This window comes from Haliaeetus leucocephalus, unplaced genomic scaffold, assembly GCF_000737465.1.
Source record: "Haliaeetus leucocephalus isolate CR32 unplaced genomic scaffold, Haliaeetus_leucocephalus-4.0 Scaffold143, whole genome shotgun sequence".
NCBI lineage: Eukaryota > Metazoa > Chordata > Aves > Accipitriformes > Accipitridae > Haliaeetus > Haliaeetus leucocephalus.
Window position 1 is genome coordinate 2647895 of NW_010972579.1, and position 14430 is coordinate 2662324.

Below are 14430 nucleotides of genomic sequence, written 5' to 3' on the forward strand. Positions count from 1 at the left end.
GCAGCACCGGGCAGTGGTGGAGGCTGCGCCCTCCTTGCGGGGAGCCACTGACCTGCTCGCACCCAGGGAGGTGGTTCCAGGGACGCTGCCAGCATAGGGGAGGAGAAGGCGGCACCAGCCATGGTCTTTTTGCTCACCTCCTCCATAACCAGAGCCTGCCTTCTGCGACTGGCACTGCCGCACAGCACCCACCAGCCGCGGCCAAGCTCCTGCTCTCCGATAGACGAAGCTTGGCTCAGGGGCTGCCGTGTTGGACGGTCACAGCATGCCTCTCAAGTTCACCCGCTGTATCCATAGCTCTCCCCCTCCCACCAGCAGCTCAGCTGTTCCCACTGTACCTGCTGGTGCTGGCAGGAGCAAACCCTCCAGCTGTGGTTACTTCCAGCACAGGTGGAGGCAGGAGGGGCAAGAGTCGGTGCAGGAGGCTGTAGCCCTACCTTCGCCCGCCCCGAGTGGCAAGTGGAGCTGCGGTTGCACTGACCAGCGGTGCGGTTGCTGTGGGCAGGCGCTGCCCTGCGCTAGCTGAGCACAGCCCAGGGATATGGTGTGGCCAGCCTCCTTTAATTGGCTCCGTGCCAGGTAGTTTACACAGCGGTGGAGTTACCTTGCAGTAACACCAGTGAGCTTGGACAAACACCCAGCACCAGCTGCATCCCTCCCTGCCTTTAGCAGTAGCCGTCCCCAAGTGCCCGTGTGCCACCTGGGCAGGGAAGCCATGCCTGCTGCCCCACGGCTCCAGGCTGGTCAGCAGCCCTTCAGTCCCGGCACCGTGCCACGGGCCTCGGGGCATGCTGCGGCACCCAGCTGCTGGCGAACTGCTCCGTTTCCCAGTCCCTGCCTGCGGCCAGATCTGTGACACTGGCCTTGCTTGTCTCCCGTCTCTCCAGAAGGACCTGAACCACAGAAAAAGGGAGCCGAGGTTTGCACTAGTAGGAGCTGCCGCCTTGCTTGCCTGTGGCTCTGCGCAAGTTTAAAGCAAAAAAGGCTTTAAAGGAGGAGGCAGAGGAGCTGCCACAGCCCACCTTGTTCTCAGCCAGGGCCTCCTTGGCCAGGTACCATTCACGCTTCACCTTGACCTCCACGGACTCAGGAATGTCAGGTACCAGCCACGCAATCACACGTCCAATAAAGAAAACCACATGCTAGAAGTGAGCGGGGACGCGCAGGTTCGCCAAGGTGGCAGGTCCTCACCCCCCGCCCAAGCACTGTGCCATGGGCCACCCTGCAGGGCTCGGCAGCTGCTACCTCAAACACGATGATGAAGCCCAAGCGTACAGCCAGCAGCTGCCAGTAAGTCAAGGTCAAGTTGCCATCCCGGTCCCTAAACGCTCTGTATCTGTGGGACCAAAGTGCAGTTGTTGCTGCCTCTGTCCCTTTCTTGGTGAGTGTCACCATTGCGCATTGCTGCTGGTGCTCTTCTATCACGGCTCCCAGCCCGGTGTGCTAGCCCTGGGCCAGCCTCAGCCAGGACCCAGGCGGCTGCAGGTAGCCCAGCTCTGGGGAACTTTGTTCTTTGCAAAAGCACCTCCCTCCATGACCAGGGATCTTTTGCTTCAGCCCCAGGACCAGGGTCGGCAAGCGACTCCCCACCCCCCAGCTGCCCCCCACACGGGCACATTCAGCGCATGCTCAGCCCTGGGATGAGCGAGGGCCCCAAGGGTCTCAGGACTAAGTGGGTGGACAACCTGGACCTGACTAAAGGCCACTGTGCTAAACAAAACAATTGCTGTGGTGGTGGCAGAGAAAACCAAATCCAAGCATAAGCAAACAAGGAGAGGAGCCAGACGAGGCAGGAGGGTGGTTCTCACCTGCACATGGTGTTGCTCTACAGGACAAAGTCCCATGGTGCATATGCCAAGGTGAAGTTCACATAGCCGTGCAGGCTGCTTTCATGGACATACTTGTAGTACACATGGGGCAGGAAATCAGAGGTGAAGGTGATGAGGAAGGCCTGGGAGCAGGGAGATGTGCTGCAGCAGGTCCTGCAGCCGGGGGACACCCCATTGCCACCGGCAGGACCTTCTCCACACCCTGTGCTCCTGAGGTGGCTTTCTGCCTGTCTTTGCCCTCAGCCTGACAAACAAGACATGAAAGCTGCTTGGTCTTAGCAGCAAGCTGCTCATGGCCGCTGTGTCCTGCTCTCACCCCTCGGTTAAACCCAAGCAGGGCCACATGCCCCGGAGGGTGACGGTTTCCCACTGCCCGTGACTGGAGCTGTGCCTTCTGCAAAGGTCGACCCACTCCAGGCACTGCAGCTCCCCTCGTCACTCAGCGTCCTGCAGTGGCCAAACGAGTTTTTCCCCCCTAATTCCCCTACTCTGCTTGCAGCCCCCTCACCACCTGTCTGCCCACCCAGCATACGTTGCTGATGATGGCCAGGTGAGCGATGGCCTCCAGGATGGAGAACCAGATGCCCATGCCCTGTGCCCACTCAGCCACAGGCCGCCGGTAGTCACAGACAAACTTGTGAGCATCCAGGCAGATCTCCACCCAGTTGTTGAGCAAGGCAAAAAGGGGTGCCAGGGGACAGGCTGCCACAAAGATGGTGATGAAACTGAACTGCAGGACTGGGAGGAAGAGGAGGAGGAGGTTGAGAGATGGCAGCAGCAGCTGTGGCATCTCCCAGCCCTATGCTGCGGGGAGCAGGGCAGCCCTTCTCCCTCCAGCACCTGCAGGCTGCTCAGGGCAAAAGCTCCTGCAGCTGGTCCCTTCCTCCAGGGAGCTCCTGCAGCTCCTGCCTTTCCCCGCCGGCTTTCTCTCTCCCAGCGCTTCAGCCCTCCCCAACCCAAGGCTGGTCCCTACCCATCTCCAGGTGCTCGTCAAACAGCCCCTCGAACACCAGCAGCTCCTGGTCCATCACCCAGGGCACCTGCTCCACCAGGACCGACTCCCCCTCCTTGCCTGCTTTCTTGGGGGAGAGGAGCTTGTGCTTGTGCCACCAGCACTTCAGCTTTCTGGGGAAACAAGAGGGGCCGTGTCTCCCACTGCAGCCTGCCAGCACCTCTCAACAACCCCTCGGTAGAGCCCTGAAGCCTGGCAAGCCCCATTGTACTCAGGGATGGCCACCTCCTGCACATTGTTGATGATCTGCTTCCTCACCATGATGACCAGCAGCTCCTGCGCCAGCTCGATGAAGCACCCACCTGGGCTGCACTGCGGGGAAAGGGGCCCTCAGCCTGCTGGGTCCGGCACACAGGGATGGGAGAACCCTGAGCACAGGAAGGCATCCCTGCAGCACGCACCGGCTGGGGCGGCCGCCTCGGTGTCTCTCCCGCCCAGCACTCACCTCCTCGTGGTGGACCCCCAGAAAGCTCAGGTAGTTCCCAGGGTAGCCAATGAACCTGCAGGAGCCACAGCAAAGCCATGAGCTGGGACCCCAGGCGCTGAGCCCAGGGATGCATCTGGAGTGGCCCCAGGGAAGGAAGGGCTTTTTCAGGTTCACCCAGAGCCCTCTTCTCCCTCACCAAGGGGTACAAAAGGGCTGGCAGTGGGTGCCTCTGATGGAAAGGGTCCCCCAGTCCCAGACTGGGACCAGCTGCACCAGTTAGCCCACAGCAGGCTGGCACTGCCCTCGTTACCAGGTGTCCCATGGCCCTGTGAGGGCTCCCACTCTCTGATGGGACCGTCCCTCCCTGCCACAGTGCTCCTTGCCCATGATGGCAGCAGCACTTCCCCATCCTTCAGCCATGCAAAGCCTGGAGGCCTGGGGTGCTGCAGGAGATGGGGGAGACCCCCTGCTCCTCCCAACGTCCTTACTTGCCCTTGAAGAAGACGATGTAAATGGGAGAGGAGTAGAAGGTGACAAACTGGAAGACAAGCACTTTGAAAGTGAAGGCATCCTCATAATTGGTCTGGGTGCGCTGCATCTCTGGCAGGGGGAAGCACAGGGACATGGCCCTACACTGCTCCAGGATGCTCTTCCACATCATAGCCAAAGTTACCCCACATCCCTTGACTCTAATCAGCCCCCACAGCACAGGGTCCCCAAACCTGCTGTGGTACCCGTGAAGGCACCTGCCACTTGTGCAGTGTCTGGAGACATCCATCTGCTTTGCACCAAAAAATAATCTTCCTCCTCTCCACTCAGTACAAACAGGCTTTGTGTCTCATTAAATACAACAAAAATATCCCACATGCTTTTCTCCCCCAGACCTCAAAAGTCAGCTTGAATATTTTCATTGAAATCCCCCAGAAAAGCTTGAGCAGAAGTTAAACCTAACACTTTTTTTTTTCTGTTGCCAAAACACTTTTCAGTGAAGGTCTTATTTTCCCAGTTCTCCTCTCCTCCATAGCCATCACCCTCTTGAGTGTCAGCCAGCCTTCCCTCCAAGGCTGTGGATAGAGCTCGTGTCCCAGCAGCAAGCTCACTGTGTTTGGTGCTCTGCCCTTACTCACCACTCCTTCCCATCACCATCTGACTTGCAGGGCCCTTGCCAGCTTACCCCACTTGGTGAGGAAATGAGCCAGGGAAATATAGATCTTGGAGAGGATGAGGATGAAGATGAGGTTCACCACTGAGCCGGTGATGCTGGTGATGCAGGATGCCTACAGGGAGAAGCCACATGCAGAGCACAGAGGGTGGTGAGCAAGCCCAGCAAGTGAAGCAGGTCTGAGAGTGGCTCTAGCCACCTCTTACCAAAGCCACAGACCAGAAGTACCCCGAGCTGGAGAGAAGGATGGCAACCACTGCTCGGTAGAGGAAAATGGAGACCATGAACATCACCACCATGGCAATCTGCAAACACAGCACGTGGGGTATGAGCAGCTTGTGACGGGAGGGAAAACTCCACCATTAATCCAGGGCACTACAAGTCCCAGGGGAGCTCCAGGGCAGGCAGCCAAGCCTGGGTGCAGCGGGGTGCAGGCTGAGCTGGTGGAGAGCCACAGGTTCCACCATGGACCAGGGACACCTATGTTCATCCTCAGCTTAACCCATGCTCTCTTACCCCAAACTGATCCCATCGCACCACGTCCCGCTGCCCTGGGACAGACGCTGGGCAGATGCTGCTCCAGCCCCTGCTATCTTACCATCATTGTAATGACCATTGAACCAGCCAAAATCCGTTGGAGGCGTCTGCGCTTGGGGAAATATGGCTCCTCTGCCGCCATTATAGGGTTTATTATCATCATGGGAGCCATGGCTGCAAACTGGGGCCGCAGCCGTTCCTCGGAAAGAAGGGGAAAGGCATCAGGGGTGCCTGGTGGCTTTGGTCCATGCAATTTTGGAAGGTGCTGCAGAGGGCCAGACCCCACCTCGATGTCCTCAAACTCAGAGCAGTCCCAGTGGTGAGCCAGGGACGTATTGGTCCACTTCCAGAACTCCAGGAACAGCACTGCCCACAGGGACACGAAGGTGCTGAAGAAGATGGTCCTGCCATGGTCAAAGAGCCATCCTGCCTGTGGGCAGAGTGGGGCTGAGGGATAGGCAGGAGACCAGGCAGGGCAGCGGGGGGCTGCCCTCTGCACAGCTGCCATGGTCCTCGGTGTGCCCAAGCCATGGGGCAGGCAGGGAAGAAAGGTAGAAGGGGCCGCCTGGGAGCCTTTGCCAGGGAGGGAGAAGTGGGAAGATGGGTGGGAGAGGAAGCTCCGGGGCAGTAGGGACCAAGGGCAGGAGGCAGACTGGGACAGGACAGGCTAACGCTGGGGTGGAGATCTCCACCCTGGCCTTGAGCTGCCCTCCAGGACCTCACCATGAACTTCCTGCAGATTTTGGAGAGCTGCCAGTAGGGACAGGTCTTGCAGAGGGGACACATCCAGTACTGCTCTTCGCTCGCACAGATCTGCCTACGGGCAAGGAAGGAGCACCAGCAGCCTGTCAGGGCTTAGCCTTTCCCACTGCTCCCCGTTGGACCATTCACTGGCAGTTTTGCACCAAGTGCTGCGGTCGAGCCCCAGCAACCAGCCAGCACCAGCACATTCAGGGGTGCAGGCAACCCCCTACCCTCCTCCCCACCGCCCCAGGTGCGAAGGGAGCATGGCCCCGGGGAAGGTTGCGAGTGGGGAGGTCGGGGCACTTACTTAGGTACATCATTGATCATCAGGAAAATGCCAGCAATGAACACCACCGTCCCCACCACCGCGGCAGGCAAAAGCCATCCTATGCAGAAGCCTGGAGACAGCAGGGACGGGGAGCATGAGTCCTGCAGGCCTCCGTCATGGCCACCAAGCCAAGAGCGGCTCAAGCCACCAAGGATGACACCTGTCCAAGTGCAGCATAGCACCAGCCTAAAACCACACAGGGTTTGGAGGACCTGAGCATGGACCCGGAGCTGCAAAGTACCCGTCAGGCTCTACCTAGTCCTTTTAGGACACATGGGGCATGGCTTGTGGTGCCACCACTCACTGCCCTTGAAACAGAGAGCATTCCAGGTCAGAGCTGCATCTGCATCCCAGAGCAGCCAGGAGCTGCTGCCCACAGCCCCTTACCCTGCACCAAGAGGCCGAGGGAGCCATTCCCTGGGAGAGCCGAGGGCTGCTCTGGAGCAGGCAGGACTCACCCAGCCAGGCGAAGTAGAAAGCAACCTTCTCCCCAAAGTACTTGCGGACATCATCCAGCGGCTGGTACTTGCTCCACTTCCCTCAGCTGGCCCAGTACTGGAAGAGGACTTGGCGCTGGCTGAGGCTGCTGGCAGCCAGCTCCCCTGGCCAGAGCTTGTAGGGACCCTGCAGGGAGAGGCAGGGGGTGGGCGAGGGGCTGGCCAGGGGTGCATGGCCAGCTGGTCAGCACAGCTCCCTGGGGGATGGCAAGGGCTTGTCTCGTGCAGTGGGAAGGCAGCAGCAAAGACATTCTCGCTCAGCAGCCGGTCCACACCCCCTCCTGCTCCCCGGAGTGGTCGTACTGTGTTTTGGCCAGGATCTCGTAGACCTGCTGGGGCAACACCAGGAGAGGTGAGGGGGGGGACGCAGCCATCCCCTGCGATGGGGAGAAGGGTCCCCACCACCAGTCGGCTTTTCTGCTACCAGCTCCAAGCCTGATTCCCAGATGCTGAATGGCAGGAGGAGGGTTTCCACCCAAGCCTTTTAATCCCCCCTGGAGTTATTAGCACACAGCAACCCAGTCTGGGACCTTTGAGACCATGACAACACATGACAACATACCCACTCACAGCACTTCTTCCCCAGACCCCACAGCCTACCTGGGACTGGGGAAGAGAAGCCGTAGTGGCCCCACAAAAGTGCTCACAATTTGGTGCCACTGGGTAGTGGAGAAGAAGGTGTCCTGCTCATTGCTTCCCAGGAACCTGGAAGGGTGTGGAGGAGCAGCTCAGCAGAGCCTGGTGCTTGGCAGGGGAGTGTGGCACCCCCTCCCTGCCATGCCCGCCAGATGGGGACCACCTCCTGACATGGGCCCTCCTGGGGTGCTCACCAGCGCAGCTTGTTGGCCTTGAAGGGGCATGTGTATTAGTCCAGCGGCAGGTTGGGAACCTCCTGGGCCATCAGGTTGGGGATGCCCAGCCGCTGCAGCGCGTTGGCCAGCCAGTTGGAGGTCTGTCTGGGCGGTGCCTGCATGGACAGTGGAAACATCTCAGGAGGAGGGAGTGGGATCAAGATGGCAGCCAAGCTGGGAAGGAATAGTGCCTGGGCTGTGCCGAACGCAGGAGCCTGCTCTTTGAGGGCCGGGGAAGGAGGGGATGGGGCGCTGGAGGAGAACTTCAGAAGGGGAATGAGGTGGGATCCCATAACTGTGCATGGGACAAGACTGGTGACAGGGGACTGCTGGGTACACTGGAAAGCAAGGAGGCATCAGAGACCCACAGCAAGCACCTGCCCAGCCTGTCACCCAGAGTGGGATACCTGGGAGCACTGGGGGCACCATCCCCAGTAAGCTTGGGCACCGCAGCCCCTCACCTGCAGTGGCACACGGAGCTGGAGCTCCTCAGCGTAGTAGCAGAGCACGCTCCAGGGCGCACTCAGAAGCAGGTAATGCACCACCTTCTTCTCCATGTGGGTCATGTGCTGTTGGGACAAGAGGACCCCAGCAGACATGAGGCTGCTGGCACCAGTACAGTCCCCACAGGAGGCACCAGGGTGATTCCACGCTGGTGTGGATCAGCCTGGCAGAGCTGACCCGGTGGAGAAGAGCACAAGCATATCCCACCCCATGCTCTAGCTTGGCTGCCCGCAAGCCCAGGCTCCCCTCCTGTGCGAGGGCCCCCACAGCATGGCATCCCTCTGCCCAATTCACAGAGCAAGGCTGCGGTTATCACAGGGGGGTAGAAATTCGAGGTCAGTTCCCCAGGTACCTTTTCCATGTGGATCCCAGCAGCATGAAGCTCATCCCAAAACTTCTTCCGCCAGGTCCTGTGGATGGTGGCAGATCTCTCCTGCAAGTCCCTGTTCTTGCGGCTGTCCTGCTGCCCGCTCAGCTCCCAGGGAACAGTTTCCCACACCAGGACAAAGTCTGTGGCAAGGAAAGTGAGCTCATGCCCACCCCACGGCCAGGAAGGGCAGCAGATCCCCAAGCCATCCCTGTCCTGTGTGTCCCTCTCCTGCAGGACTTGGTGCTCTCATGGGGCTGGGTGTTGTCTTGTGATTAAAGCAAGGAATCGAGGGAAGGACATGCTTGGTCTGGAAGGGGCTACCAGCCACCTCGCTTGGGTATTTCTAGCGTGGGAGGTAGGAAGCTAGAAGACCCTATTAACATGAGTTAAGGATGGCAGCTGTCTTGCAGAAGGTAAAGGCTTGAGCATCCGAGCAGGGCAGTGCCTGCCATGGCTTGCAAGAGGTCTGACGCCTTCTGGATGTGCTGTACAGACCAGCTGCGGTCAGCAGGACCTGCTGCTGCCAGGTCCAGCCATGGAGCCCGGGGGCTTTCCCCATCCTCCTCAACGCAGTGGGCCCCATCCAGCCCCAGCCTTCTCGCCAAGATGGAGAGGAACCAACCTCAAAGGCCAGCCTTTCTCCCTCACCTATCCTCGTACAGCCATCGCTGAAGACTTTGGCTGTGCTCTTCTGGTCCAGGGCTGCGTCTCTGGGCTGGAAGTAAGTAAGGCATACAGGGCAATGAGAGCAGCGATTCCCCAGGCAGCTCAACTGTGAGGGGGACAGACTGCAGCCACCTACCTGGGGGATTTTGATGGCTTCCTCACTCAGACTGCCATAGTGAGCGCCTCTGCCATCCTGCCCCACCAGGCTGCAGTGGGCATCATCCATGGTCCTCCTCTGCTGCATGGCAAACCTTCATGCCCCCTCCTCCTGGTGCTGAGAAGCAGACCCAGGCAACTGGCGCCCGCCCACAGTGCATGGACACCCCCAACCCCACCACCCCTTCCGGCAGTGCTGGAGCTCCAGCACTGGCAATGTGGCCTCGCTTCCTTTGCTGCCGGCCCCTCAGCTCCTGCCCACATATGGTGAGACCTGAGACCCTGCTCTGCCTACCATCAGGAATGCTTCCAGGTGGAAAACAAGGAGATATGAGTGGTCAGCAGCCTTGTGCAGTGTCCTCCCTTCACACCACCACCTAGACCCCCTTCAAGGGCCCCTCTCTTCTACCAACAAGGCCAAAGACATGGCGAGGAACCACCCACCCTTGCACCTTTTCTCAACTGTTGGCTCTGTCACTGTGGGGAAGGACTTTCCACCACCCTCTCCATGGGGTGACCCAGCTCGAAGGCATGTCCACCAGCACGCATGACCCCATGATGGAGAAGCCAGGGACCCCCTCTCCACCCCAGAAACCAGGTCCAGTCCATGCCCAAGCACTCTACGTCCAAAAGATGTTGCAAACTGAGCTCCTCCAGCTCTCAGTTTTGGAACTGGAACACCTCAAGAAGCCAAGGTAGGAGATGGGAACCTCATGCAATGGCTGACACTGGCTGAGACACGTGGAAGTTGAATAATGAGCCAGAAAGCTGCCTTCTGCAGAGGTGAGGGGACTAGGAAGGTGTCACAGCAGCATCAACAGCAGCCTGGCAGGGAGGACATTGCACATGGAGCAAAAGGAAAAAGTTGTTCTTTTCCAGTGCATCCTCCACCTAAAAAAGGAGCCTGGGAATCTCCATGTGTCCTTCATTAACATATTTTGTTATCATGAAGACCGTTACTGACCAGGAGCAAGAGCTGCTGGTTCAGTTTTGTGCTCCTTGAGTCAGATGTTTGTGTTTCAGCTGACTTGGTGGTGCACTCCAAGGATGCTGGATAAAAGCTACCAGCAGCACTGCCAACAGTGAGGACTACACGTTAGCCAGGGGAACCAGCTCTGTCAGTAACAGAGTGGGGTAAATGCATTCCCATTTCTCCAAATCTTTGAAGGGGACTGGCTCAGTTCATTACCACCATCACACAACGTGCCCACAGCTACGGCCTTTTGCACTATGTCTCTGAGTTCGTTGCTAAACAGCAAGGAAATGGAGTTGGCCTTTCTAATGATGTCAGGTTGCTCCTCAGAAATGAGGTGGCTCTTCATCGTTACTTTCAAGACAGGTGGTGTAAAAGAAGAAATGCCAGCCAGCCTCAGTTTCTCAAATCCCCACGTGCTCCTGGCCAAAAGCAAGGCGGACAAAGCCTCCCTTTGCAGAAACCATTGACAACCTGCACCAGCAGAGCTCTTCTGATACAAGAGCTTCTTCTGAGCATCAGTGGAGCAGGAGGAAGACATCTGCTAAGTCCACTTAAAAGCATTAGAAACTCATTCCTCGAAGCAAGGAAGTGATGGGAACAGGCAGGGCCTCTTGCTGCTACAGTAAGGACTGCTTAGTGTGGAGATAAAAGGTGCTGGGACCGTGAAGAGATGTCAAGGTGCCATGAAAAGCCCGAGCTTCTGAATGTTGCACCACCCAAAATGTCCCCAGCTGGGCTCCTGGAAAAGGCCAAGTCCCTCCTGGGAAAAGGGCCCTGCGACCACGCTGTGACAACCCACCAGATAAACCACATGAGGCAACCAGCAAGAAACCCGCACGACAAGATGAAGACGCACCTGAGATAGCAGTGAGCATGAAGTCAGTCATGCTGGGAGGATGTGCTGGGGGCCTGGAAAACCAGGAATGTGCTCGGGAATCAGGGCAGACCCCTGCTGAGCTGGGCAGAAGCGCAGGTACCAACATGCACCCAATTGTCTTCCAGCACCTCAGCCCCCCAGGCACCTTCGGCCAACCCCGTCTAAACTTCCACACCTTGGGCCAAATTCTAGCTTCACTTATACCATTTGCAACTCCTACCAAGTCAAGGGGGTTGCTAGTCAGCACCAAGTTTTGCTAGGTTTGGGTCCTGTGACCTTTCAAAGCCCCGGTCAGACTAGCCAGGAGGGCTGGGGCAATACATGCCAAGCGCAGAATCTCCCTGAGGAAACACACCCATGTCCTGTAAAGCTCTAGGTTGATCTACCCCCTGAAAAGCCTCCATCACGCCCAGAAGTCCTTTTGACATCTGGAGCACATGGGCACGCATCTCTTCTGAGCAAGCAAGTCTGGACCTAGCTCTCTGGAGCACCTGGCAGCAGAGTTCCTTTGGGTGCAGCATCTGGTCATTGCTCCCACCAGACGGTGATAAAAACCTCAGCTGACCTCCACGACAGCCCAAGAAACAGGCACCTTCAAGCCCTGCTTTGGAGCTGGGGAGGGAGAGCGTGGCGGGGAAGCAGCGGCAAGGCCAGGCTGGTGCCGGGGAGCTGGATGAAGGCACAGGGGTCTGCCGCATCCTGCCCTGCTCCCGCAGCTTCCAGTGAGATCCCCAAACCTGCAGCTTTTTCTACCTTACCTGCTGCTAGGGCTCCGGCCGCGCTTGTTCCTCCCACGGCGCCAGATCCGAGCGCCAGCACGGCATGGGGCAAAGGGGTCCTCCCACCCGCCCTACCGCCGCTCTTCACCTGCTTCTCCTCGGGTGGGGAGAGAGCGGGAAGTGCCACCCCGTCACGCTAACGCTAACCCAGCAGTCGACTGCTGCTTCCCGTCTCAGGAAACACCAGGCTCCCCGCGCAAGAGGGGTAGAGCTTGGGGAGAGGAGGAGGAGGGGAGAATGGGTCTGCAAGTACCTTCCTCCAAGCAGCCTGGAGGAGGCCCTGCCTTTGAGCTGGAGGTGGGGACCCGAATGGCCCTGAATAAACAGGGTTCGGCAGAGCTCGGGGCCACGCATGCAACATGCCACGGACAGGCAGCGAGAGGCAGCAGGTTCCCCCCCTGCACCCTGGAGTCCTGTGCCTGGCCAAGGCACAGGGCTTTTGGGTTGCCAGGGAAGCTTTAAGCACCGTGCTCACCTCACACCTGCAAGAGAAAAGTTTCTGCTGGTTTTTGCAACACTGGGGAGGAAAGAGGAAAAAAAACCCAGCTCTGGTTTGCCTCTCAGGTGCTGCCAACCAAGGGGCAGGCTGCCAGCCAGCAGCCCAGGGGACAACATGGGCATGCAACTGTGATGGCCACTGAGCAGCTGACACGCTGGTTTTACAGTCCCCAGGGAGAGCTTGTGGACCCGGGTGGGGGGGCTCAAAGAAACTCACCCCACCAAACACACACACCTGCGGCAGGATGAGGTGAATTGCCCCGGTTCAGCAGCATAGCAGGGTGCAGTTCCCCACCAGCCAAGCCTGGCACCACTCCACCACCTCCAGCAGCTTCTGTGGCATCACAGTCCGAAGCAGAGCTGTGCCAGGTGAGCAAAAGGAACCCAGCCTGCGAAGGGAACCTCCAGAAGCTTTCACAGGGCCATACGGTCCTGCTTAATACTGCCCACCTCCTGCTAAGAAGCAGGGATTCACCCCACTCTTTCAAAGATCAGAATGAATACAAGTACCACCAAGAGCAAATTTTTGAACACCCCTCCCATTTTTTTGTTGTAGTTCTCCATCGTTTGACAAGGCAGCCGGATGGAACGCAGCTCTGATGGGCAGTGGCCCAATGAAACCTTTGAGGCTGATGTGCAGAGACCAGCACGTCTGCTAACACCAACACCCCACCCGACCAGAGCTATTGGCTCTGATCTGATCCCCAACAGAGGGAAGGGATCTGCTTCCTTAAAAAACAGCCAGAATTTGCATTTTTGTGCCAGAGAACTTGCAAGCCTACACACTCCTTGAACAGCTTTCATATTTAATATACGTTTCTTTGCTATTTTCCTCTGCAAGCGCTATGGACCACATTGAAAATGTCTCCCAGCTACCTCACAGGTTCACTGAACAGATTGGCACGCACAGAAATCTCCGCCGTGCCTGCTGCAGACCCACTCACTCAATTCTTCTCCCAGTCAGCACACATTGAAACACCCACACCGGCCCACCCCAGGCAGCAGCTGTTCCCCCAGACCGATGACACAACTGTTAGACAGTCACAGGTGGCAAGTGCTTCCAGGGAGGTTTTTCCAGCCACTGGAGGTATGAAGTTCAATTGCCCAGATCAAACATGGGTGCAGAGACGGCGATGCCGCATTGCCGTATTTACTGGAAGCAGGACATGATTCATATTGTTTCCCAAGTGTAAATACCATCTGTAACAAAGTGCTACCAAACCATTACCTTGCTGACCAGTAGCGTTAGTATATTTAATATATTAACATCAGTTGTATTAATTTAGTATTAATAACAAGCAAATGATGATGCTAAGACAATGCTGAATACATTGGCCGCAGAACAGACCTGACTAATTCCTAAATACTGCAGGAGGCTGTATTAACAAAAGTGCTTAAGGACTCCTATCACAAATAAAGCCTGCTCCAGCAGGCACTGACAGCTTGAAGATGACAGCTGTCACTCAGCAGAGGTCAAATAACTAATGACAGACAGATGTACAGCAGTGAAACAAGCAGCAGCTTTACACCACAGTAATCTTGCTGTCTCCTCCCACATCAGTACAAAGCCCTTTTGAGCCCCTTATAGAGGGCTAGGCCTTATTCCTCTCCATAGTCATGCTGCCAAAACTGCTGTCCAAGTGTGTGGCACTCCAGGCAGGTGGGCTTTATAATGAGTTTCTACCAAGGGACCTTGATGGCATTTTTAAGATGAGGGACATGTTTGAAGTCATACTACATCAGTGGCTCCCTCTGGAGTAGGTCCACTCATTTTCAGTAACAATCAGAACGTTCACTGAGCCTTTCAGCTTTACTTCTGGCTGGGGAGATGTTCAATACGAGCATCAAGGACCTGCAGGCCACATCCAGCACTCCCCTATTCTGGAAGGGATCTGGAAGCAGCCTTGGCTTTAGCCCAAGAAGGATGAGCAACACACCTCAGAATCTGCTGTGCTTTGCTCTGACTCAGTCCTGGGAAATCAGAAGGTAAATGAAGCCACAACCACCAACAGAGAACCTGTAAGCATGGACTAGACCCCTCACCTCCTCACATGGAATCCATAGGCCCTCTTACCTCACTCCTTTTAACCCCTCTTCCAGTTCCCACCTCTGTCTACAGCACATTTAAACATAGAAGCCCTACCACTAGTGGCTCCGTGAAGACTGGTAGCTTATCCGGGCAGGTACACCCCCACAATGCTTTCATACTTCAAGCTA

At 57.2% G+C, this 14430-nt stretch overlaps 1 protein-coding gene across 1 annotated transcript; it reads right to left on the reverse strand.

Moving 5' to 3' along the window:
* Positions 1-916: 916 nt before the first annotated feature.
* ANO7 (anoctamin 7) lies at positions 917-9153 on the reverse strand. Its single transcript, XM_010561295.1, is given in 23 exon segments — positions 917-1142; positions 1246-1336; positions 1809-1951; positions 2362-2567; positions 2803-2954; positions 3053-3153; positions 3287-3341; positions 3757-3868; positions 4443-4545; positions 4637-4735; positions 5029-5166; positions 5254-5397; positions 5691-5784; positions 6019-6109; positions 6498-6665; positions 6758-6814; positions 6817-6865; positions 7184-7241; positions 7367-7503; positions 7849-7956; positions 8244-8401; positions 8910-8976; positions 9064-9153. Coding segments are annotated over 23 exon segments (2637 nt in total). The 3' UTR covers positions 917-926.
* Between the last annotated feature and the right edge of the window lie 5277 nt (positions 9154-14430).